General features: G+C 34.9%; 1 protein-coding gene across 8 annotated transcripts in view; it reads right to left on the bottom strand.

Moving 5' to 3' along the window:
• Window positions 1-23,281, bottom strand: part of RIMKLB (ribosomal modification protein rimK like family member B) — a 97,943-nt gene that overhangs the window by 3,343 nt on the left and 71,319 nt on the right. For 3 of the 8 annotated variants that reach the window (XM_079143152.1, XM_079143155.1, XM_079143156.1), the window contains exons 3-7: window positions 20,641-20,871; window positions 18,566-18,652; window positions 16,878-17,081; window positions 1,277-8,819; window positions 957-1,010 (exon numbers count right to left, since the gene is read on the bottom strand). In XM_079143152.1, the coding sequence (XP_078999278.1) occupies window positions 8,356-8,819; window positions 16,878-17,081; window positions 18,566-18,652; window positions 20,641-20,871 (986 nt within the window). In that variant the 3' untranslated portion in view covers window positions 957-1,010; window positions 1,277-8,355. The remainder of the gene's footprint in view (window positions 1-956; window positions 1,011-1,276; window positions 8,820-16,877; window positions 17,082-18,565; window positions 18,653-20,640; window positions 20,872-23,281) is intronic. The other 5 variants (XM_079143159.1, XM_079143154.1, XM_079143153.1 and 2 more) reach the window with 5 other exon arrangements.

Raw genomic sequence — 23,281 nt, 5'->3', positions numbered from 1 at the left:
CTTCTCTAATATGTATATCTATAAAACAATGACTGCTTTGCTCATTTTTTTGAATATATTAGACTTTAAAAATCAGTCACCTAGGGTTGGGGTTGTAGCTTAGTGGCAGAGTGCTCACCTAGCATGTGTGAGGCACTGGGTTCAATTCTCAGCACCACACAGAAATAAATAAATAAAGGTAATATGTCCATCTACAACTTAAAAAAAGTCAGTCACCTAGAAGTTAAAAATCTAAATAAGGCTGGGGGTAGCTTCAGTGGTAGAGCACTTGCTTAACAAGTATGAAACCCTGGATTCATATCCCAGCATGTAAAACAAAACAAACAAAACAAACAAAAAAGTCTAAGATTAAGAATTATATTGCCTCTCATTTCTGCTCAAATAAACAGGTTGGTTGCTGGAAATAATAAACTATAGTTAAAATGAACAAGTAGTTGAATAACCAGTGCTACATCTTATTATAAATTTAAGAATTGATATTCACATTATTTAATTCTAGGGGACTTCAAAATATCACTTGCTTTCTTCTATTTAGCACAGACAAATTCTAATATGTTAGGAATCACAATGGTGGTACACTGATTCACATATCCAAATGCAGGTACAGATGCCCAGGCAGTTATAGACAAAGAATGCCAATGGAAAGGAGAAAAAGAAGACACACACACAATTAAGAAAAGAGGCAGGCAGAGATGAAAATGGTAACACTGGATAAGTAAAATTCAAAGGACTCTCAGAGAGAAAAGCATCCAGAAAGACTAAGGTAAGAGAGATTAAAAAAAAAAAAAAAAAAAAAATGGAGAGAAAGAGGCAGAGGAGAAAGTAGAGTCAGATAAGCAAGACAAATATAAATAGGCAGAGTGGACTGATGTGCATGCATGGTGACAAGGAAATGGGACTAGATCAAAAAGAAACAGCTGCGATTTGAGGTTGTGGCTCAGGGGTAGAGTGCTTGCCTTTATGTGTGAGGCACTGAGTTCGATTCTCAGAACCGCAAGGTCCATCAACAACTAATAAAAAAAAAAAGAAAACAGCCAACAGAACATATCTTATTACCCCATAATTTTTTTTCAAAATTCATTCTCCAGTTATCCCTTCAGCATTCCTATTAAACATGACGCAGTATTAGTTTTATAAAATGGTTGTCAATGCACATTTCTCTTGCAGATTTTTAAAACATCAGATGTACTTGCAGCCTATTTTTTTCCCATTTTTAATTATGTAACACAGCACTGGTATCAGTTTAAAACCATATTCTTGATCGCAAATTACTTACCATTTAGAGTCAAAATCCAGTAATCTTAAGTCTTGTTTCCATTTTTGCCCCCCTTGCTTCACTTGGTATGTCATACTCTATCTTTCCTCCTACGCAGATTTTGTCAGTAGCCATCACTCTGAAGAATTCCTTCCTCTGCTGCCACCTACCAGTATATTTCTCTGCTGCAGCAGAAGGGTATATAGAAAAAGTTCTTGCTTACTATTCAGATTAAAGAGAAAAACCTTTAACATTTCATATTTTTACATGTACAAACTTTTGCATGTCTCCCCCAGATATTCCCCCCAAAAAATCAGAAACAAAAATCCCAATCACAGAAAATCAAATAATGTATGATCAATGTTCATGCTAAGTGGTAAAAATTAAAAAAACAAAGTGGAAAGATTCAGACACCCAACAACTGTCATTTCAAGAAGTCATTTTCTGTTCTGTCATAGTTTCCTTCTTTACCTATCCCTACAAATGTAATTATGTAAATGCAGAGTTTACAAATTTAACTAGGTAGTCTATAACTCCTACAAATTTAAGGTTCTGAGACTACCCAAAGAATTATGGAAGATGCATCAATAGAAAAGAGTTTTTAAAAAGTGATTCTAAGAAACTAAGGGTGTTCAGGTGCTTTACCTTCTTGAGTTTTCAATGTTCTGGACTGCTTATTGCCCAATGGCTCTGAATACATTAAAACACGAACATATACGCCACCTATATTTAAAATAGGGTAGCATTTGCATGCCCATATAAGCATGGGATATACAGATATATATATATGTGTGTGTGTGTGTATATATATATATATATATATTTTTTTTTTTTTTTGGTAAAAGAGTAATAAGTTTAAGTCTTTTAAAAAATATTGACCATGAAAGCACATTTCCTCAAATTGTATACATACATAGAAATTAGGGGGGAAAAGGGAGACAGAATGATAAATGTAATAGCAGTCATAGGAGAACTGGGAATTAACACAGCAAAAATGTTTTCTGCTTGTTAAAACCTAAGATTCATTTCTATTCCCATTCTGTTTGTCATTGGGGTCTACATTTCAAATTTGTTCTATATCAATTATTAAGGAACGATATCCAGTAATGAACGGATGGCAACAGTAATGGCTTGTTTTTGTTCCACCCTCCCACTACTTTCACCATAAAATAAATATGCACAATTTTGCCAACTTAAAAAAAAAGTCAAAATAAAACAAACACTGACATAAGCACCAAAAGCTAGTCAACAGTGGCACTGCAATGACATTGTATCTGCTTTCTCATTCCTTCCCCCATCTCAATCCCCACCCTTTTGACCTCTGTATATGGGATGAGCCTGAGCAGGAGAAGTTGGTGATGTCAGGACTGCGCCGTTCCCACGGATGCTCCTAGAGGCCTGCTGTGCTTCTGGGAACTGGGGCACAGGGATGTCTGTCTGACTGAAACCTAAAACAACAACAGTTCACCCCACCCCTCATGTTCCCAAATCCCACAATAGCAGCCAGGTATATATGCTATATAAGGTCCACCTAGTAAGTTTGAATATGGTAAAATCTAAAAGCAAGATCATTCTTTACAAGTCAGTGGTTTTCAGCGGGGGCAGCAGAGTGGAGGTTGTTAAACTCTCCATGCCCTATGTAATCACATACTGCATACATCTTAATGGTGGCCATTCTTAGCAGCAAGAGAACAAGGGTCTCCTGAATGAACCTTTTTCAGAAAACATCATAAATTCCTGCAAGACTAAAGTTGGGAATCCTTTATTAATAAATTTCAGCTCAACAGATTATTTTTGTTTTAAAATGCTTATGGGAGTGACTACTACTATCTTTTTAAATGAGGCAAATGAACATGTGACTTTATTACATGCCCTCCTTAAGGTTTAGAAAAAGATCTAGAGCCAGGATTTCTTATTCATTAGTGATTTCTATAAACTTATTGTCCGTTTTGGATAAGAAATTTAAAGCAACAGGATCAAATTATGCAGAAGCATATGTTTAAAAGGTCCTAGTTAACTTTTGCTGACATTCTAACCTACTAGAAATGAGAATTATCTCCCCAAATGCAAAAATATGGTAGTTTTAAGCTCTCATATTAAAACTAAAACTTAAGGAAGGACAGGAGAAAGGAGGAAAAGGTGGGTGGATGGGGACAGAGAGGAGGGGATAGTTTATTAACAGGAAGAAATGGACAAGTTGCATTCCTACTCTTGCCACTAGCTTTATGATCTTCATTAATCTGTTAACCATGTTGTACTTCAGTAATGTTTTTCTAACTATTCAAACCTGTAATTTTTGAATGTTTAAACCATGACTTTGTGATAATATCCCACTGTTCACATTTATTTCTGTAAGAACTAGCTTCTCAGTAATGCTAATTAGTTCTATTATCACAGTGCTTTTAAAATAACTAAAATACTTTATTTTTCATCATTTCTTCCTTTTATAACTACATTATTGAAAGAGAAGCACTAAGGTAATTGAATGCTATGGTGAATTTTTACCATATATATAACCTACAACCTAATTTTACCTTTTCAAAACACTAGTTTTCCATACCTGTCAACTCCTAATTGATGTCTTTTACTGTGAGCTCACTGTGTATTCGGAACACCAACCCCTGAAAAAGCTTAAGCCAGAGTAGCACAATGGAAGAAACAAACAAACCCAAAACAAAAACAAAGCCAAAAGTCACACTCTGAAATACTTAATTATAGACATATATGCAAGGAATGGATTAGCTAAATGGCTAAACAAAATTTCCAAAGAGAGTCCTGAGTTCATCTAATCAATTCAAACGTTACCCACAAAAGATATCCTTTAATCAAATTTGCTAGATATATTTACGCATTATTTTTTAAAATGAGAGTTATGACAAACCCACAGTTGCCTTTAAAGTGCATAAAGAAAGGAAAATTTTAAAAAGAAAAGTAAAGTTAGCCTTGTGATGGAAAGAAAGGAGAGTCAAATTACCTGCAAGCAGGCTGGGGCTGTGCCTGAATCCAAACCGCTGCATTTAGCATTCATTATACAGCTGCATTATTGGGGGAAGGGGAGTTTAGAAGGGCACTGACCCCGAAAGTTCTCAATACTTCTCACTCATCATCAGGAAGGGGGAAGAAGGAAAGTTTTTTCTCTGGGTATTTTTTTGTTTGTTTGTATTTGTTTTTTTGGCTCCTGAAAAGGCTGGCAAAGAACAGTAACAGTGCAAGCAATTAGAATATTTCTTTAAAAACAATTTTTAAAAATGCAAAACATTAAGGAATTTTAAAAGCCAAACTTTCGTTAATACAGAAAAATTTTCGCTAGAGTTAGGCAGCCACCAAAACAGCATGGCAAAAGGGCACTGGTATAAAGGAAATAAAATACCACACAAAAATCAAAAACAAAACTAAAAACATTTCAAATTAAACCTGGAAGACTAGAAGATTCCAACAGCAGATTTCTGTCCACTACCGAAACATTCCAAAATCCAAGCTTCAAAGGCGCCTACACTGTATTTTAAATGAAATTTTGTTTTGTTTTGTTTAAGAAAAAAAAAAGAAAAGAAAAGAAAAAAAGAAAGAGCAGTGAACCTGGTTATAAATCCTACAATATATTACATATTTTAAAAATCCTAGTACAACAAAAACAAATTTTAAATAAAATTAAACGAACAAACAAATAAAAACAGTAGCAGCAGAGGTTACCTGTCTGAGCACCTACATTTTCTTAGGAGGGGATCGTGTCTCACCAGCCAAATAGCCCATAAACCTTCTCAAAAAAAGCGAGCCAGGAGAAAAATATAACACAAGGTTTGATTTCACAATGTCTCTAAGCCCCCCAAAGCCCCAAAGTGGGGGTTCACTGAATGAAGAGAATTTGTTTTCCCATTGCTTTCTTCTTGAGAAAAAAGGAGATGATTTTGAAAGTCAGTGACTTTTTTCAATGCCTTCGGTACCTTTTCTCAAAGTCTGATAAAGTACTCCATGAAAGCAAGTCTCTTTGTTGGATTTTTCTAATGTTCCAGGGTAGTTTTCTTATTGATAGCATATACAGAAAGATTTCAAAGTTCATTGGAGAAAAGCCAGCAGAAATGACCAATTATAGGCACCAAAAAAGAAAAAAGACTATTAAAAATTTTTAAATGGAATAGTTCATATGTATAGATAATATATTAAAAGTCCAGTTTTCATCATGGGTGACATAAAAACAATATCAGAAAGAATTATTTTAAAAATACAATTTAGAATTACAATTTTAACAATATACAAAAATTTAACAATAATTCAGAATTTGGCATGATAATGATTACACATATTTGATAAATACATTTTTATCTCATAAAAGTGAAGATCATACAAAAGTTATTAAACAATTATGAAAATAAATTCAACTATCACTTAAATATCTAATACTATTCCCTTTGAGTTCTTCCGGAATGATTTGTTCTTATTCTTTACCTTAATTTTTGAGGAAATTCAAGATACCCATGGTTTTGAAGTCTAATATGACCATTCCTGTCCTTCTCATTCTAAGGTGTTAGTGTGAATTCCAGAAGTGGATTGGTAAAGCCATGTTTTAATATAGCATGAATGCACAGAAGATGAATAGTGAGTAAAAGTATAGGTGAAATAATTTCAGATATTTCTTGAAAATGGTTGCTTAATTTGGTTAAGTTAAAAAATGGCTAACTACCATTTTTCTTTATCCCTTACCCACAACACAAAATTAGTTTTTCATCAAATAAAGAGGTTGTTCTATTTGTGTTTTTAATACATTAACCTATATACATATGATATATAACTGAAGTATATGTTTCATAATATATGTGGCAACCAGATGGTCTCTACATGAACGTATGAATGATGGTTTGATTAAGCAGTTCATTTATTTCTCTATACCAAATAGTATGCACCTTTCAAAATATGGTCATTCAGCAAAAGTACCAAGTATTTCTTTTTGTTAATGAGTCACAGGTACTTATGTGAGTCCCCCAATAACCCTGTGCAAGTCAAATGTTTTAAGATGCAATTAGAATATACTAAAGATAATTAGAAACTCCTCTTATCTTTTTCCTCAGGTGAAATGAGACAGTGCACAGATTAGAGGTACTATTCTATTTGTCAACAATCAACCTTTCACTCAATTTTAACAGTATTTAATTCTATGGAAAAAACAAGTTTTATTACATTCCTTTTTAAAACGGGGAAAAACTGTACAAGTAAGCATGATCAAACCTCTGTTAGAGCTGGTTAATACTGATCTTTTATTATTGCCTCGAAGTCTCTCTAGTAGTGTCCAAGAAATTATGTTAAGGTCCATCTGAAGGAAAATAGCACTGGAGAGGCAAGGAAGGGCTTGGATAAAAGCTTCAGAGGATTTGTAGGGAGATGGAACTTGCTGTTTAAAAAAATTATGTTGAGCTCTGTAGCACCTCCATTTCTTAACATACCTTCCAAACCCACCATTAAGAGAGTTTTACCCATGTTTTAAAGGCTCATATTATATGCAGTTCTGGGGCTTTTGTAAATTCAGAAAATAAAGGAATAAAAAGAGTGGTCAGTATTGAAGGCTTAAGAGTAGGGCTATATGAGACTCAATACTGCTAATTTAATCCCCAAACAAAAACATCCAATCCACCCAACCCCAAATCCTATGTGTAAAAAGAGAAAATGCATAGCCATGAGCATTGACAAAAAGCATGTAGCCTTGAAAAATCATACACTGAACAGTCTAGAAACAAAGGAAAAAAACCAAACAACATACATATACACATGAAGGCCTAAGAAGCACCTATTCTTATGTCTTTAGGTGACTACCTCTACCCCAATGGAGTCTAAGTCATGAAAGCAATGCATCTGTTCTTTAAAGTAAAAAACTGTGTTTCCCATCATGCTCCATTCTCTATAGTCTATCCTTTTTGTTTGGTTGGTGTAAATAAAAAGCAAAACACAAACACATGCATGCGTGCACGCACATACATATATACTCCCTTGTAAAATGTGAAAAATGCAAATATATTAAATGCTGGCATTAGAAAGCACTTCAGCTTTATACTTAAGAACTTAAAGGCCCCTGATGTGCCCCCAAAAATATTTTCCTTGTTCTTATTCTTTAAATGTCCAACCACAAAAAGAAAAACGGGGAAAAAAAAGCTTTTAAATGTACATGTTTCAAGTCAATATCTTGTTAACAAAAAGGTAGCATTTTTTTTTTTTTTCCACTTTGGCCATTATTAAAAGATGCAGGCATAGAGCAGGGAATGTTAGACTAGAATGTATTAAAAAAAAAAAAAAAAGTAACATTAACAGAGCATATATCTTTCAAAAAAGACTAAAACACTAACAAGTACAAGTCAATGCACATATTTTAAACTAGTGTAACTTTATCTACATTGAGTAAATGTTATTTTGTATACCAGACATTGCAATACTGTTCATTTCTATCTCATCATGCAAACATGCCAATTTTGTCATTAAAAAACGTCTTTACTGGGTTATATTTACTTTGCCCTCCCACCCAAATTAAAAAAAAAAAAAAACAAACAAAACACAAAAATGAAAAAAAAAAAAAAACAAAAAAACAATAGAAGAGCCCCTTAAGAGATCATAAACAACTATGAACTAAAACTGCTATCTAACATCAAAATGGTAGAATTTTCAGATTTATAGAAAAAAAAATTTCTGTAATTTAGGCAGATGTTTTCCTCACTTTTTACAAATTTTCCAATACTATGTAAGGTTATGCTGTCAGATATTTGAACCAAATCAATTTTTTGTATAAAAACAAAAGGAATCATGAACAAAATGTTCATGTTCCTCATGGTCTGAAAGCATACAAATTCTTTTGTAATTTAAAAAGTAACTAAGAGAGCCTGACATAGTTCTATCCCACCTCTTCTGCCTCTCTATAGGATCTGTAAATTAAAGTCAGTAAAACCTTACTAGCAGAGGTCTCATCTATTTCCCTCTTTTTCTCTCCAACTAATCCTACTGATTTTCCTCTCATTCTCCTGAGCATCCTCCATGAACAGCATTGCAAGTTGGCTTAAAAAAGAAAAGGGAAAAAAGAAAAAGGTTTTACAAGGGTTTTGTTGGTTAATTATTTACCAGTGGAGTCACTCCACTAGGAGTTTGATTTCATTGGCTAGCAGCTGGTTCATGTTGAATAGGCCCCCTGGGAGCTTGGTGAGTAGCTCTCGCTCCGTGCTTTCAGGGTCGCTGTCAACAGAGCTGGAACTTGCGCTCATGTTGTCGACAGCAGTGCTGGCAGGGGGACCCAGCTCCGGCTCACTAGTCTCACTGGCCGTGGACACCACAGAGAGCAGGGACATACGCCGGGTGAGCCGGCCAGAGGGCAGAAGGGAGGCGGCATAGTCCGCTATGATACCAGCTACATCTAGATTACAAGCCTTATCAAAGGCGATGAAACCTACATTTGCATTGGCCTCGCAGACACAGAAGGAGCCGTCATCTTTCATCAACAGGTCAATGCCACACACATCCATCCCCAGGATATTAGACACCTGGATAGCTAGTTGTTTTCCTTGTTCACTCAACGAACACATCATCCCCACACCACCTGGCAAAGGAGGAACAAGACAAGAAGTTATCAAAATAATAAAGTTTTGACGTAAAACTGACATTAGCCTATGAGGTTAATCCTCTCTTTTAAATCCGTAATGAAAACAAAGGTGCTATTCTATTATAAAACTAAAATTTTGAAGTATGGATTTCCTGCATATTGGATTGTGTCCTTACTTAGTCTCAGAATTGACTGTAGCACTTTTTCAATGTTACTTTTTCTGAAGAAGTCATTAAACTTTCTCTAAAGCACATCTTAGTTGCAATAATATGGACCTAATACACTTCCTCATTGATAACCAACAGGAAGTGGTTCCACAACCACCCAGATACAAAATGTACACATGCTGAAGTCTCTTAGACAAAATGGTGTAGTATTAGTATATAATCTACAATACTATCTCCTGTATGCTCTAAATCAACTCTAGATTATTTATAATACTAAATACAATGTAAACACTGTACAAATACTAAGATTAATCACCCCAAAATGTCTGAACATATTCAATACATCATCACTGTAGGCCTAACTGCGTGATACACAAAGAAGACTCAAGATGAACAATGCTCATACAAGTGCTGGGGAGAGACTGAGGATCTGCGATATGGCAGGAGACTACAGCAGGTCCACACATCACTTGATTTGCAGATTAAGTACATGGCAAACTCAAGTTTTGTTTTTGGAATTTGATGGGATTAAAAAATATACTTTCAATCTGTAGTTTGTTGAATCTGTGGAGGCAGAACCTGCAGTTATGGAGGGCTGATTATATAACAAACTTCTGCACAAAAACAATTAGGCCACTTTATGTTATATAAAACATTTATAAATTTTTGATTTGTAAAGACAACTGAGTTGAAAAATAAAGACAAAGGATGGAATGGCTAAACATGGCTCTGCTTGTCTATTGACCCTACAACTCCAGTTTATCTTGCCATTCCTAAAATATAAAAGTCTCTGAGTTGTCAGGTATCTAGTTGAACACAGGTGAAATATTGGGCTTTGCTATTATCTGAGAAAAATGAAGTAGAACTAGGTTCTCACTTGAGGACTAGCTTCAGGATTCTGAAGTAAGACAAGAAGGAAAAGAACTCTGAGAAGAGTTTGAGTGAAACAGCTCTGCGCTTTCACAGGAGTACTTCCAACAACATTACATGAGCATGCTTGCTCTCTTTGAACCCAAAGAAGCCAAAGAGTAGTTGGACATGTGAGCTGAGTCCTCCCTACCACTGAAGTTGGAAGAACAGGGGAGTCCAAGAAATCAGGCTTCTCAGCATCTGAAGAGGACTGAGGCTGTATTAAATGCCTCATATAACCAGAGCTGAGTGGGCCCTGATGCAACAACAAAATAATACTCAATCTACCACTTGAATGAAAGAAAGGATTCAAGTTAATGAGATTCAAGTTCAATGCAAAGACTTTCTAAAATGAAAACAAACACATGATTACCCAACTTAAACAATTCAGTAGAGAACATCCAAGAACAGTGGTGCACACCTATAATCCCAGCTACTCAGGAGACTGAAGTAGGAGGATCTCAAGTTTGAGGTCAGTCTGGGCAATTTAAAGACACTCTGTCCCAAAATTTAAAAAAAGGCTGGGGATGTAGCTCAGTGGCAGAGCACCAGTACAGGGGGAAAAACATTCACAGTAGAGGAACTTAAGGGAAGTCAGGTATATTTGTACACAGCTGTTAATTCTAGCAACTCATGAGGTGGAGGTAGAAGGATTGCAAATTCAAGGCCAGCTTCAACAACTTGAAGAGACTCTCAGCAATTTAGCAAGTCCGTGTCTTAAAATAAAAAAGGAAAGGACTTGGGATGTAGCTCAGAGTAGAGCACCCCTGGTTTAATCTCCAGTACCACTGGTGATGATAATGATGATGATAAAGGGAATTAAAGGAGAGTACAGTCATTTTTGAGACTTAGAAAATCAACAGTAAGACAGAGAAGATTAAATCAACAAAGATTAGAGATGAAAAAGGAGATATCACCACAGAACCTTCTGAAATCCAGAAGATATCAGAACCTATTTTGAAAACTTCTACTCCAATATACTGGAAAATCCAGAGGACACTGACAAATTTCTAGACATATAACCTGCCCAAATTTAATCAGGAAGAAGATATAGATTAATATCAAGTGAGTGAAACTGAAACAGCAATTAAAAGTCTTAGAAAAAAGAAAAGTCCAGGACCAGATGGATTCTCACCTGAGTTCTACCAGACTTACAGAAGAAGTAACACCCATCTTTCTCAAACTATCCAATGAAATTAAAAGGAGGGAACACTCCCAAATACATTCTGTGAAGCCAGAATAACCCTGATACCAAAAACAAAGATGCTTCAAGGAAAGAAAACTACAAACCAACATCCCTGATGAACGTAGATGCAAAAATCTTTAACAAAATATTAGCAAACCACATTTAAAAACATTGAAAAGATAGGTTTTCACACAGGTTTCATTCCAAGGATACACGTTTAGTTCAACATACACAAAAATTCACTTAAAAAGAAGTAAGGAAAAGAATGACATGATCATCTCAAAAGATGCAGAAAAGGGGCTGGGGAGATAGCTCAGCTGGTAGAGTGCTTGCCTTGCAATCACAAGGCCCTGAGTTCGATCCCCAGTACCATGAAAAAAAAAAAAAAAAAAAAAAAAAAAGATGCAGAAAAGGCCTTTTGATAAAATTCAGCACCCATTCACGTTAAAAATACTGAAGAAGCTATAGATTGAAGGAACTTACCTCAACATTGGCATTTATGACAACCCAAAGCCAACATCATACTGAATGAAGAAAAATTAAAAGCATTTCCTCTAAAATCAGGAATAAGACAAAGTTGTTCAATCTCACCATTCCTATTCAATATATTGAAACATTAGCCAGTGATCAGGTAAGAAAAGGATATCAAAGGGATACAAATAAGAAAAGAAGTCAAACTGTTTGCAATGATGACACGATCCTATATCTAGAAGACCAAAAAAAAAAAAACTTCACTAGAAGATTTCTAGCTCTTATAAATGAGTTTAGCAAAGTTGCAGGATACAAGATCAACACCCATAAATCAACAACTTTCCTATACTCCAAAAGAGATTCAGCCAAGAAAGAAAATAGGAAAGTCATCTCATTCACAACAACCTCAACAAACAAACTTTGGAATTAATCTAACCAAGGAGATAAAAGAGCTTTAAAATGAAAATTATAGAACACTGAAGAAAGAAACTGAAGAGGACCTTAGAAGATGAAAGACCTCCAATATTCTTGGATAGGGAGAATTAATATTGTTGAAATGGCCACACTACCAAAAACAATAAACAGATCAAAGCAATCCCTATCACTGAACTAGAACCATTGGCCAAATTGAAATTATGTAATACAATGACAGTAATCCCATTTCAGATTAGTCCCCATTTCAAGGAATGAGCTAACTTAGAAACACTCCTAGTACAAAAAATGTTCATGGCAATGTAGTGAGTACAAAGTTATAAATCATTTATATAATATTTTATAATGCATAGAATATCTTATGTAGAAACACAGACAAAGGTACTAAAAGTACCTATGATCCCAGTGACTTGGGAGGCTGATGCAGAAGGATTGAAAATTCAAGGCCAGCCTCAAAAACTTATTCAGGTCCTAAGAAACTTGGCAAGATCCTGTCTCAAAATAAAAAGTAAAAAGGGCCAGGACCAACACAGATATGTAGACCAATGGAACAGAATACAAGACACAGAGACAAACCCTTATAAATACAGTTATCTTATACAAGACAAAGGTGTCAAAAACATACACTGGAGAAAAGATAGCCTTTTCAACAAATGGTGCTGGTAAAACTGGAAATCCATATGTAGCAAAATGAAATTAAACCCCTCTCTCACCCTGTACAAAAATCAACTCAAAGTGAATCAAATACCTGGGCATTAGGCCACAGACCCTGCACCTAGTAGAAGAAAAGGTAGGCCAAATCTCTACCATTTTGGCTTAGGAACTGACTTCCTTAACAAGACTCCTAAAGAGCAAGAAGTAAAATAAAGAATCAATAAATGGGATGGAATCAAACTAAAAATCTTCGCAGCAAAGGAAACAATCAAGAATACGAAGGGAGAGCCTACAGAATGGGAGAAAATCTTTACCACATTCACCTCAGAGAGAGCACTAATCTCCAAAATATATAAAGAATTCAAAAAACTTAACACCCAAACACCAAATAACCCAATCAATAAATGGCAAAGGAACTGAACAGACACTTCATAGAAGAATAAAATCAATCAGCAAATATATGAAGAAATCTTCAACACCTCTAGCAATCAGAGAAATGAAAATCAAAACTACACTGAGATTCCATCTCACTCCAGTCCAAATGGCAATCATCAAGAATACAAGTGACAATAATAAATGTTGGCAAGGATGTGGAGAAAAAGGTACACTCATACATTGCTGGTAGGACTACAAATGGGTGCAACCACTCTGGAAAGCAGTATGGAAATTCCCCAGAAAACCTGGAATGGAACCACCATCTGACCCAGTCATCCCACTCCTCCGTTTACACCCAAAGGACTTAAAATCAGCACACTAGAGTGATACAGTCACATCAATGTTTATAGCAGCTCAATTCACAATAGCTAAACTGTGGAACTAACCTAGATGCCCTTCAACAGATGAATGGATAAAGAAACTGTGGTATATATACACACTAGAATATTACTCAGTTTTAAAAAAGAATGAAATTATGGTATTTGCCATATGGATGGAACTAGAGAATATTAAGCTAAACGACATAAGCCAATCTCACAGAATCAAAGGCCAGATGTTTTCTCTGATATGTGGATGCTAATTCACAATGGAGGAGTGGAGAATAGAGATATTTGGACTAGACAGAGGGAGTGAAGAGAAGGGAGGGGACATGGGGATAAGAATGATAGAATGAATTGGACATTGTTACCCTATGTGCATATATGATTACATGACCTGTGTTTAACTTGTACATCATGTACAAACAGATGAATTACAAGTTATACTCCATTTGTATATGATGTGTCAAAATGCATTCTACTGTCATGTATAACTAATTAGAACAAAAACAAAATGAAACAAAGGGCCAGGGTCATAGTACGAAAGTGTCCTTGGGTTCAAGCCTCAGTACCAGAAAAAATACACACAGATTGGCGAGATAAGTAGAAGTTCTAAACTTGGGAGAGAAGAAAATGACAAGAGAAGTTAAACAATACTATACTGCAACCTATTTCTCAAACTGGTTAATGAGTATAAAGAAGCCCTTTAAATTATTTTTGAATCTTTTAATAAGCCTTAAGTGATCTCAAAACAAACCTAAAAGAAAAAAAATAATACTTCTTAATATAAAACTAAGCTACTTTTTAGTTCTTTCTGCCTAAAAATAAAGAGTAACTATTGTCCGGAGCCAGCAGGTCACAGGCCTTGCCTAATGGTCACGCCCCCTGCCTCGCCTCATGTTGAGCTAAGATGGCGCCTGCCAGATGCTGGCGGGGCTTGCCTCTACCTGTTTACACACCTGTCAGAATATACCAGGTGCATCGGACTAGATTGCGTGATGCTTCATGATTGGCCAACTACACTTCCTTATTCGAGTTCTGGCGCGAGACTAGTCTTGCCTTCGCACGCTTTCCTCTGATTGGTTTTTGTACTTTATATTAACTGTGTTTATTCCCCTAATAAACGAGACTTGATCAGGCTTTTGTCTTGTCTCCATTTCCTGTGTCTCTTGTCTCTCCCAATCCCCGCTCCCCCCTCCAGGTTTCTGTTGAAGTCCTGCGGGTCAGGACAAACTATTACTTAATTCCTGTGGTGGTAAGAAGGTAAAGGTGAACCAGAAGGAAAATATGCCAGTTAGTAAGCACCATGGGTTATGATGGAAAAATATAAAATGGGGTGTGTGGAACTAATTCAAGGAGGGAAAAGTCATTTTAAGAGTAGAAATTAGGCATGGTGGTGCAAACCTGTAATCTCAGCTGAAGCAGAAGGATTCCGAGTTTAGGACCACCAGCCTAGGTGACCCTGTCTCAATATTAAAAAAGCACTCAGTGATGAGTGCTTGTCTTAGCATGCCAAAGACTGTGGGTTCAATCCCGAGGACTGGAAAAAAAGGTGGAGAGGGGCATGTGGAATGAATTTTACAACTCACTGCTTTTAAATCCTCTGTGTGCTCCTATTTTATCCTATATTTTCAGCAACAAATCATTATATTGAATTTCATGTTTATCAATGCACTTTTTTCTTTATAGTTTTACCATGTTTACATTCTTAACTATGCACTATTAAGTTTTGCTGTATATTTAAATTTTATGTAATATGGAACCAGACTACATCTAGTCTCCTCTGACTTATATTTTTAATCAACATGATGTTTTTGAGATTCATCTGTGTGGTTGGAGATCTCAGAAAAGTAACTAGGGATAAAATCATGGTAGGGTCTAGTAGCTACTACATGGACTTGTTTTTCTCTAAATTAAAGGGGAGTTACTAAACGACTGTAAGTATGAGCAGATTTGACTTGAAATATACAGTAATCCTCCCTCATCTGTGGGGAATATGTTGTAAGACACTCCCAGCCTACCATGGATGCCCAAAACTGTAAATACCAAACCCTTTACTATGTTTTCTCCTATAGTACATAGCTATGTTAAAGTTTAATTTATTAATTATTCACAGACATTAATAACAATAAAAAATTGGACAGTTATACTGTAATGAAATTGCCAATACCACTACTCTTACACTTTGAGTGCAAGTGGTTGGGTCAATCTGATAACCAAAAAGTTACAGGTGGGTAGTGTGTACAATGCAGATATGCTATACAAAGGCATGAGATTCATGTTCTAGGTGAGATGGAGGACAGTACCAGAAGGTATAAGACTTCATATTACTTAGAATCACGCACAATTTAGAAGTTATGGACTATTTATTTTTTAAAAATTTGCTAGTTTTTTTCATGCTATAAATGAAATAATGAAAAGTGAAACCATAAATAACGAGAGAATTACAGTTGTACAAGGATCTGTCATATCATTACTATGTTAGGAAAAGATGGGCTGGGGAGATAGCTCAGCTGGTAGAGGGCTTGCCTTGTAAGCACAAGGCCCTGAGTTCGATCCCCAGTACCGAAAAAAAAAAAAAAACGAGGAAAAGATGAGGACAGAATCCAGAAGCCCAATTAAGGCCCTACCAAAAGTAATCCAAATAAGAGAAAATAGTATTAGTTCTGGAGATGGTGAGAAAAAGTCAGATTTGAATATATTTTGAAAGAATAAAGATTTCAAGGAGTTCATAACAGTTTGCGGTGGAAGAGAAGAGGGGGATCAGGATGACTACAAATTTTTGTCTACAAAATTCTACAGGAAGAATAGAGCATTCATTAAATGAGGAGAAAATACTGTGGGTAGAACTTGGAGGAGAGCAGTTAGATTAGGTGTTCAGGTCTGAACGTGGCAAGTAGGTAGTTACTTGTATGAGCAAGAAGTTCAGGGAGAAAGCCTAAATCAAAGATACAAATTTGAAAATGATAAGCATATAATGGTATTTAAAGCCATGAGCTAGGTAAGATTACTAAGAAAGTGATTTAAACAGAAAAGAGGAAAAACCAAAGATTAAGCTTTGATGCACTTTAGTCACAGATCAAGGAAAACACCTATATAGGTAAATCAGAATCAGCAATCTGCTTGGGATATCTAAGTGAAACAGGTCAGGCCACAGCCTGAATAAACTCCATTTATATACAAAATAAATATATCACCAAAGATGAAAACTCAACTCTGGTTAGACATCTCATAATGTATAAAACTCAGTTATAAGTTCAGCATGGGTAAGAGTAAATTTTCATGATTCAGGGAATTCTAATCCCATAATAAGAAAAACAACTCAACAGTATATTAAATTGATGGCATGTTTATAAATTGTATATATACATGAAAAAAAGTTTTCCAACTTATTAAGTAAAAAGGTATATACTTGTATAGAAATACTAGACAAAAGCTATAATATTTACTTGATATATCAGAAAGACACCTGCATTGCTTGTACCTAGTGAACAGTTGCTTTGCATTCTCCCATCTGTTGAACAACGTAACATGGTGCCAACAACACGGCCTCCTACGACAATGACTCGCACATCCCGTCCGTGAGACTCTTTAACATACTTCTGGAACAGGTATGGAGCTTCATGACGAATAAGATGGCTTAGATCAGCCAGATGATGCTTATCTCGAGCTAAGAAAACAGCTTTACCTGTGATTAAATAAGAATAATATATACAATACACATAAGTCAAACTGGGCAGTTGACATCGATTACCTGCACATTCTTGAGTATTATCTATTCTTTCAAAACTAATTACAGCTGAGCACAATGGTGCTTGCCTGTAATCTCAGGGACTCAGGAGGCTGAAGCAGGCAGATTCCAAGTCTGAGGCCAGCCTTAGCAACTGAGTGAGACCCTGCCTCAAAAAATTTAAAAAGCTAGGGATGTAACTCAGTGGTAAAGTGTCCCTGGGTTCAATTCTTGGTGAAAAAAGAAAAGAAAAGAAAAAAATTACACTTTTTTAAAGTTTCCTTATTAGAATTGTTTTAACCTAAGTAATTTAATTATAATTAGTGAGATAATACAAGAATGTTTAAAGACAAAACTAATAATCATCATCTTCCATTCTCTCAACTTCCATACTGTGTGGTAAATTAGAATTCACTTTGGTAAACACTGAAAGGGAGGGATCAGAGATTAGTCAATAATGCTAGCATCATTTATTAGCAAACCTTTTCCCTCTGAGTTAAAAGTATAAGTGCTATATATTATTGTATGATATTCATACTACATGTATGTAGTAACAGAGCATTATGTTCAATTTATTTCTGAATTCACTAGTTTGTTGCACTCCAAAGTAGCAGCTTTTTACTTTTTTTTTTTTTTTTTTTTTTTTTGGCAGTGCTGGGGATTGAACCCAGGGCCTTGTGCTTGCGAGGCAGGCACTCTACCAACTGAGCTATATCCCCAGCCCTGAAGTAGCAGCTTTTTAACACATAATTATAAATTCCTTTCTTGGGGGACAAAACCCATGTCCCTTTTGGTTGAATCCAGGCAGAACTATGATTGTTCTAACCTATATAACATAGCAAAATCAATTCTATGTGACTTTAAAGGCTATGTCATAAAAGGTTATGTAGCGTCTTTGTTTTCTGAACATTTACCATGGAGGCCTAAGATTCCTGACTATCATACAGGAGAAGCCAAATATAAATCTAGTCAACAGTTTCAGCTAAACTGATAGAGTCATCCCAGTCAAAGCACTGAACACATACTGTCCTCATGTTTACAAATCATTTTATGCCTTAAAAATTCTTTCTTAATTTGAAGTCATTACATATTCTCACATACTCTTATAAAGATTTATAGTTCTGCCTTAAATATTCAAGAATTTAAACTTATAAACTGGGAGGGGGATGATTTAAGTTAGAGATCTAAGGTGCGTATATTGTTAAGAAGGAAGATAAAGTAATTAATTTGAGGCTTACTCTGAATATGCATGTAAAAACCTCTAGAATAAACAGAAGTAGCTTCTAGTCAAACTTAACTTGCATTTACCACCTAGAAGTTTGAGATGTCATGTACCTATTGATTTTTCTCTATTCTTCAGTAGACCTGTTACAAAATCACTCATTATTAATTTTCAAAAATAATTTTAAAATTCTGTATCATGTCAAGAACTCATACAATACCTCTATGACCCCGTGTATTCTTCACTACCATTGGGAACTCCAGTACTTCTGCTTCATCAATCATTTTAGCAAAATTTTCATGGCCACCTGGTTTAGGCAAAAAAAGAAATCTAAGAACAGCAGAAGTATTTTATGAACAATTTTATGGACACCAAAGATAAACAATATATGGAGGCAGAAAGTAAGAGTCTGTTGGCTATATTTTTCTTGGAGAACACAAATAAGTTGAAAGTAAAACTGGGTTATCATTTAAAAAAAAATACTCCTTGTGAAACAAGGTAATAGCTTTAAACTATACATATTTTGATAATCAACCTAAAGAAAGTATCTTTAAGTTAAAGCTAATTTCCTAATTCTTATTATTTTTAATCCCTTAACCCTCCACCACACAAATAACAGAAGCCGCAAGACTTAATATATACAATTCCCTCATCAGATTAAAAAATTGAACAATGAAGACTGGGTAAGGTGTAGCTCAGTGGTAGAATATTAGGCAAGTATCAGGCCCTGTGTTTGATCACCAGTACTGCCAAAGGAGGGAAAAAAAAAAAAGAAAGAAAGAAAATGAACAATGAGTTGGTTAACAAGATTTATCCAGGGTTGAAGAGACACTGCAGGCATGTGTACACCTACAGATGCAGGCATACACACCTCTCTTAATTATCAAATATACAGATCATTTATTCTTATGCTGCAATTAGTAAGAGTTCATTCTACACTGAGACACTCAGCATCCATGGGTTGTCTTGTTTCTTACTTGTCTTTATTGCCCAGGAACAAATGATACAACAGCAAGATTAGAGCAAAAATAGAATGTAGTTAGTAAAAACTCAGCATGATGATAGAGAAAAATCAAGTCAGGAAAAAGTTCATTAAACTACTACAATAAGAAATTTTCAGTTTAGAGAAATTAAAATGATTCAGTCATCAAATTTTAACCCATCAATATTAGAACTGAAGGATTTGATTCACATTTGTCTCCTTTCTATTCTCTTAAAAGACAGAATTCCAGAACCATAATATAAGCTAGTATTCTAAAAGTATCAGGAAGACAGAATTCTCACTGATTCACAGTAATTCTGTCTTTTATGTGTGTGCAATTGCTAAAAGCAGCAATTGCATCCACCCATGTTTGGAAGGAAACAGATTTCTTTTTAAAAGAAAGGTTGGAAGTATAGCTTACAGGTAGAAGAACACTTGCCTAGCATCCTTTAGGCGCTGGGTTTGATTTCTAACCCTGAATTAAAGAAAGGGGGAAAAAAAAAAACCATCCAAGCATTCAACTGAAGGATTTATTCAGAGAAATGTCTTTGTGGAAAACACTGTACCAATCTTTTCCAAACTTGAAGAACTGGAAGGGCAAGAAATATATTAGCATGATACTAATGCAGTTCACAACACTGCTACTCAAAGTGTGGCCCTGAACCTGTGCCTGTTTATGACTTGTTATTGACATATATTAAACACAAATAGTAAGAGTAAGCACTAACTAGAAACTTTATAACAAATGTGGTGATATTTTTACTGTATTTTACATGAGTATTACCCTTAGCAGGTTGATCTTTAAAACAAAAATGATCCTTTACCTCAGATAATTTCAGAAACACCACTTTAAAGCATTTAAGTCATTTTCTTAAAAAAACAAAGATACTTATGAAGAGTTATGAAAATTACAATGACAATAAGAAACCACACAAATATCAAATTCTGTTATCTTTTACCTCAAACTTAAGGCATATCAGACAGATTTAGCCTACTATTTACTTTTATGACAGTTTAATTAGAACAGAGCCAAACTCACTTAAACACTGCCTCTAGAAGCTTCTTCAAAACAGCATTTTTGAAGGTCACCACAAAGAACTTTACCAAAAAATTTTGCTAACCTCATCTACCCCATACCCTGAAACTAATCTTACGACATAACTCAAATTTTTTCTACCCAGTTGGCTAAAACTGAAAGTCACTTCTCTAAGAAGCTTCTTCATGTTCACAAATCTATTATATAAGTTAATATGGATCTCAAAATTATCAGTGCTTTTAACACTTAGGGTGTATACTCTTATTCAAGATCTTACCATAAGAGAAAGTATCTGGCAGAGGAACACCATGACCAGCTAATTCCTGAAATGTCCAGAACTTATTAACACAGTTCAGGATGGCTTGGGGTCGGTTCATCAATCGGCATCCCATCTTCTCTAGATGGCGCAAAACAGTGATGTCGCTATCACTTTGCACCCAAGGGGTTGGAACTCTCACCACCACCACCTGGGGGTAGGCAGAGATTAGTTCTCCATTGATCCGTAGACCTAAAATATACAGGAATGAAACCAAAATCATTAGAAAGGAATATAAAATAAAACAGAGGAATAGTTATATATAAAAATTTAGATCACAAAATTAAATGCACTATGTTGTTATTATTGGATTGGGAGAAACACATTCCTCTGTAAACAAAAAGAAAAATCCTACACTGGTTAACTAAATCTTGTATATGCCAATACAATGATTACTACACAGCCATTAAAAAGAATGTCACACATACATAAGTATAGACATACACCTACCCCTCTATGTTTCTGCCCTAACTTTACTATAAATATTACCTCACTGATCTCTATCAAGACAACTACTATGTCTAAAAGCTAATAACAAAGAATTAAAGTAAGCATACTATAATGATATATACATACCCATGTTTACAGCAGCATAATTCACAATAGCAAAACTATGGAACCAGCCTAGATGCCTATCAACAGATGAATGGATAAAGGAAATGTGGAACATGTACACAACAAGTTTTATTCAGCCATTTAAAAAAAGGAATTATATCATTTGTGGAAAAAATGGATAAAACCTGAGAATATTATTTCATGAAATAAGTAAAATTCAAAAAGTAAAGGGTCGTATGTTTTCTCCCACATGTAGAAGTCAGAAAAGGGGGGAAAAAGGGTAAAGGGAAAGCTCATGAAAACTGAAGGGGGATTGGCAGAGTAGAGGAAAGGAAGGAGGGAGGAGAGAAGAGAAAAGGGAAATACTGGAGAGTGATATTGGCCAAATTATATTGTTCCATCCCTGCATGTTACATGTAAGACTATGTAACAACAAATCCCAAAATAATGTACAACTAAGGGCTGGAGTTGTGGCTTAGTGGTAGAGTGCTTGCCTAGCATGTATGAGGTCCTGGGTTTAATCCTCAGCACCATATACAAATAAATAAAATAAAAATATCCATTGACAACCAAAATAATGTACAACAGTGCCAATAAAAAAGGTGGAAAAAGAAATCAAAGCTAACATGATAAAAATTAATTATGTGTCTGTTTTTCCCCACTAGAAAAAAATCTTGAGAACAAGGAACTTATTTATCTCATTTATTAATCCATCCTGAGGATTCACAAAAGAATCTCAATACGCAATAATTGCTTAATGTTTACTCAACGACATGTCCTTCAGTAAGGGATTAATCATAGGTTACTTCTATAAAATGTAATTCAATTCAGTTCACCTAAAAAATGAAAGCTATATATGCATTGACATAGAAAGATGTCTCCGTTAAATATTAAATTTGTATAAAAAGTATAAAATCTCACTGTTCTAAAAAGTACATATTTTTCTATATACTTAAGACTAGAGTAGGGAAAACACATATCCATATCACTAAGTACTTAGAGAATTGTATTTATATATATAAAGTTATATATATAATGTGTATATATATACATTTTTAAAGCATTCACATACAAAAGTTTAGAATATATTCAAATACACATATATATATATAACTTTAAAGTCAAAGTAGCTTTTAAGGAGTTACCCATAAGTATCTTGTTCCTGTATTATTTGGATCCTCCGTAAATAGAAATATTAGATAAAAGCTCAAGGATCTTCTAATTTGTGTGCCTCAACTAAAATTTTATTGATGTAAGGTAAAAGATACTGCTAAGTAGGGTAAGGAGATAAGTAAGCAAAATCACACAATCTGAGCTAATGAGCTTATAATTAAGAGAGTGATCTGGACGTTGACTGTTCATAGACAAGATAATTCCAATCGTTTCATCCCTCCTCTCTATGGCAAGATCTTAGAAGCATTTCCCACAACACTTTTCTGCCAGCAGAATTCTATTATGAGAATCCACAAATGAGATGACAGTCTGGCAGAGTTTTTAAAAAATATCTTTTTAGTTGACAATAAACTTTTAATCATGCACAATCTGAAGTCCTTTTCTGACATTTCTTCTAACATACTGTCATTGGATTCTATTAATATAGAATCTAGATTTGTTTGGATCATTTTCTTCTCTTGTTTTTTCATGTCCTTCATGTATCTTCCCCTCCAGCAGATTATACATGATTAAGATGATTCGTGAAGCAAAGGATGAGATAAGAGAGTAAATGCAGGCAATGAATGATAATACCAATAAGCTGAAAGAGCACCTGCAGGAAGCAAAGGATCATTTCAACAAAGAGAGATTCTCAAAAAAAAAACAAACGGAAATCCTTGAAATGAAGGAGACAATAAACCAAATAAAAAACTCAATGGAAAGCATCACCAACAGACTAGACCACTTGGAAGACAGAACCTCAGACAATGAAGACAAAACATTTAATCATGAAAATAAAGTTGCCCAAACAGAGAAGATGGTAAGAAATCATGAACAGAATCTCCAAGAACTATGGGACATCATGAAAAGACCAAATTTAAGAATTATTGGGATT

This window comes from Sciurus vulgaris (assembly GCF_902686455.1).
Source record: "Sciurus vulgaris genome assembly, chromosome: 5".
NCBI lineage: Eukaryota > Metazoa > Chordata > Mammalia > Rodentia > Sciuridae > Sciurus > Sciurus vulgaris.
Note: the sequence above shows the minus strand (reverse complement) of the source record. Positions and strands in the feature narration are given on the sequence as shown.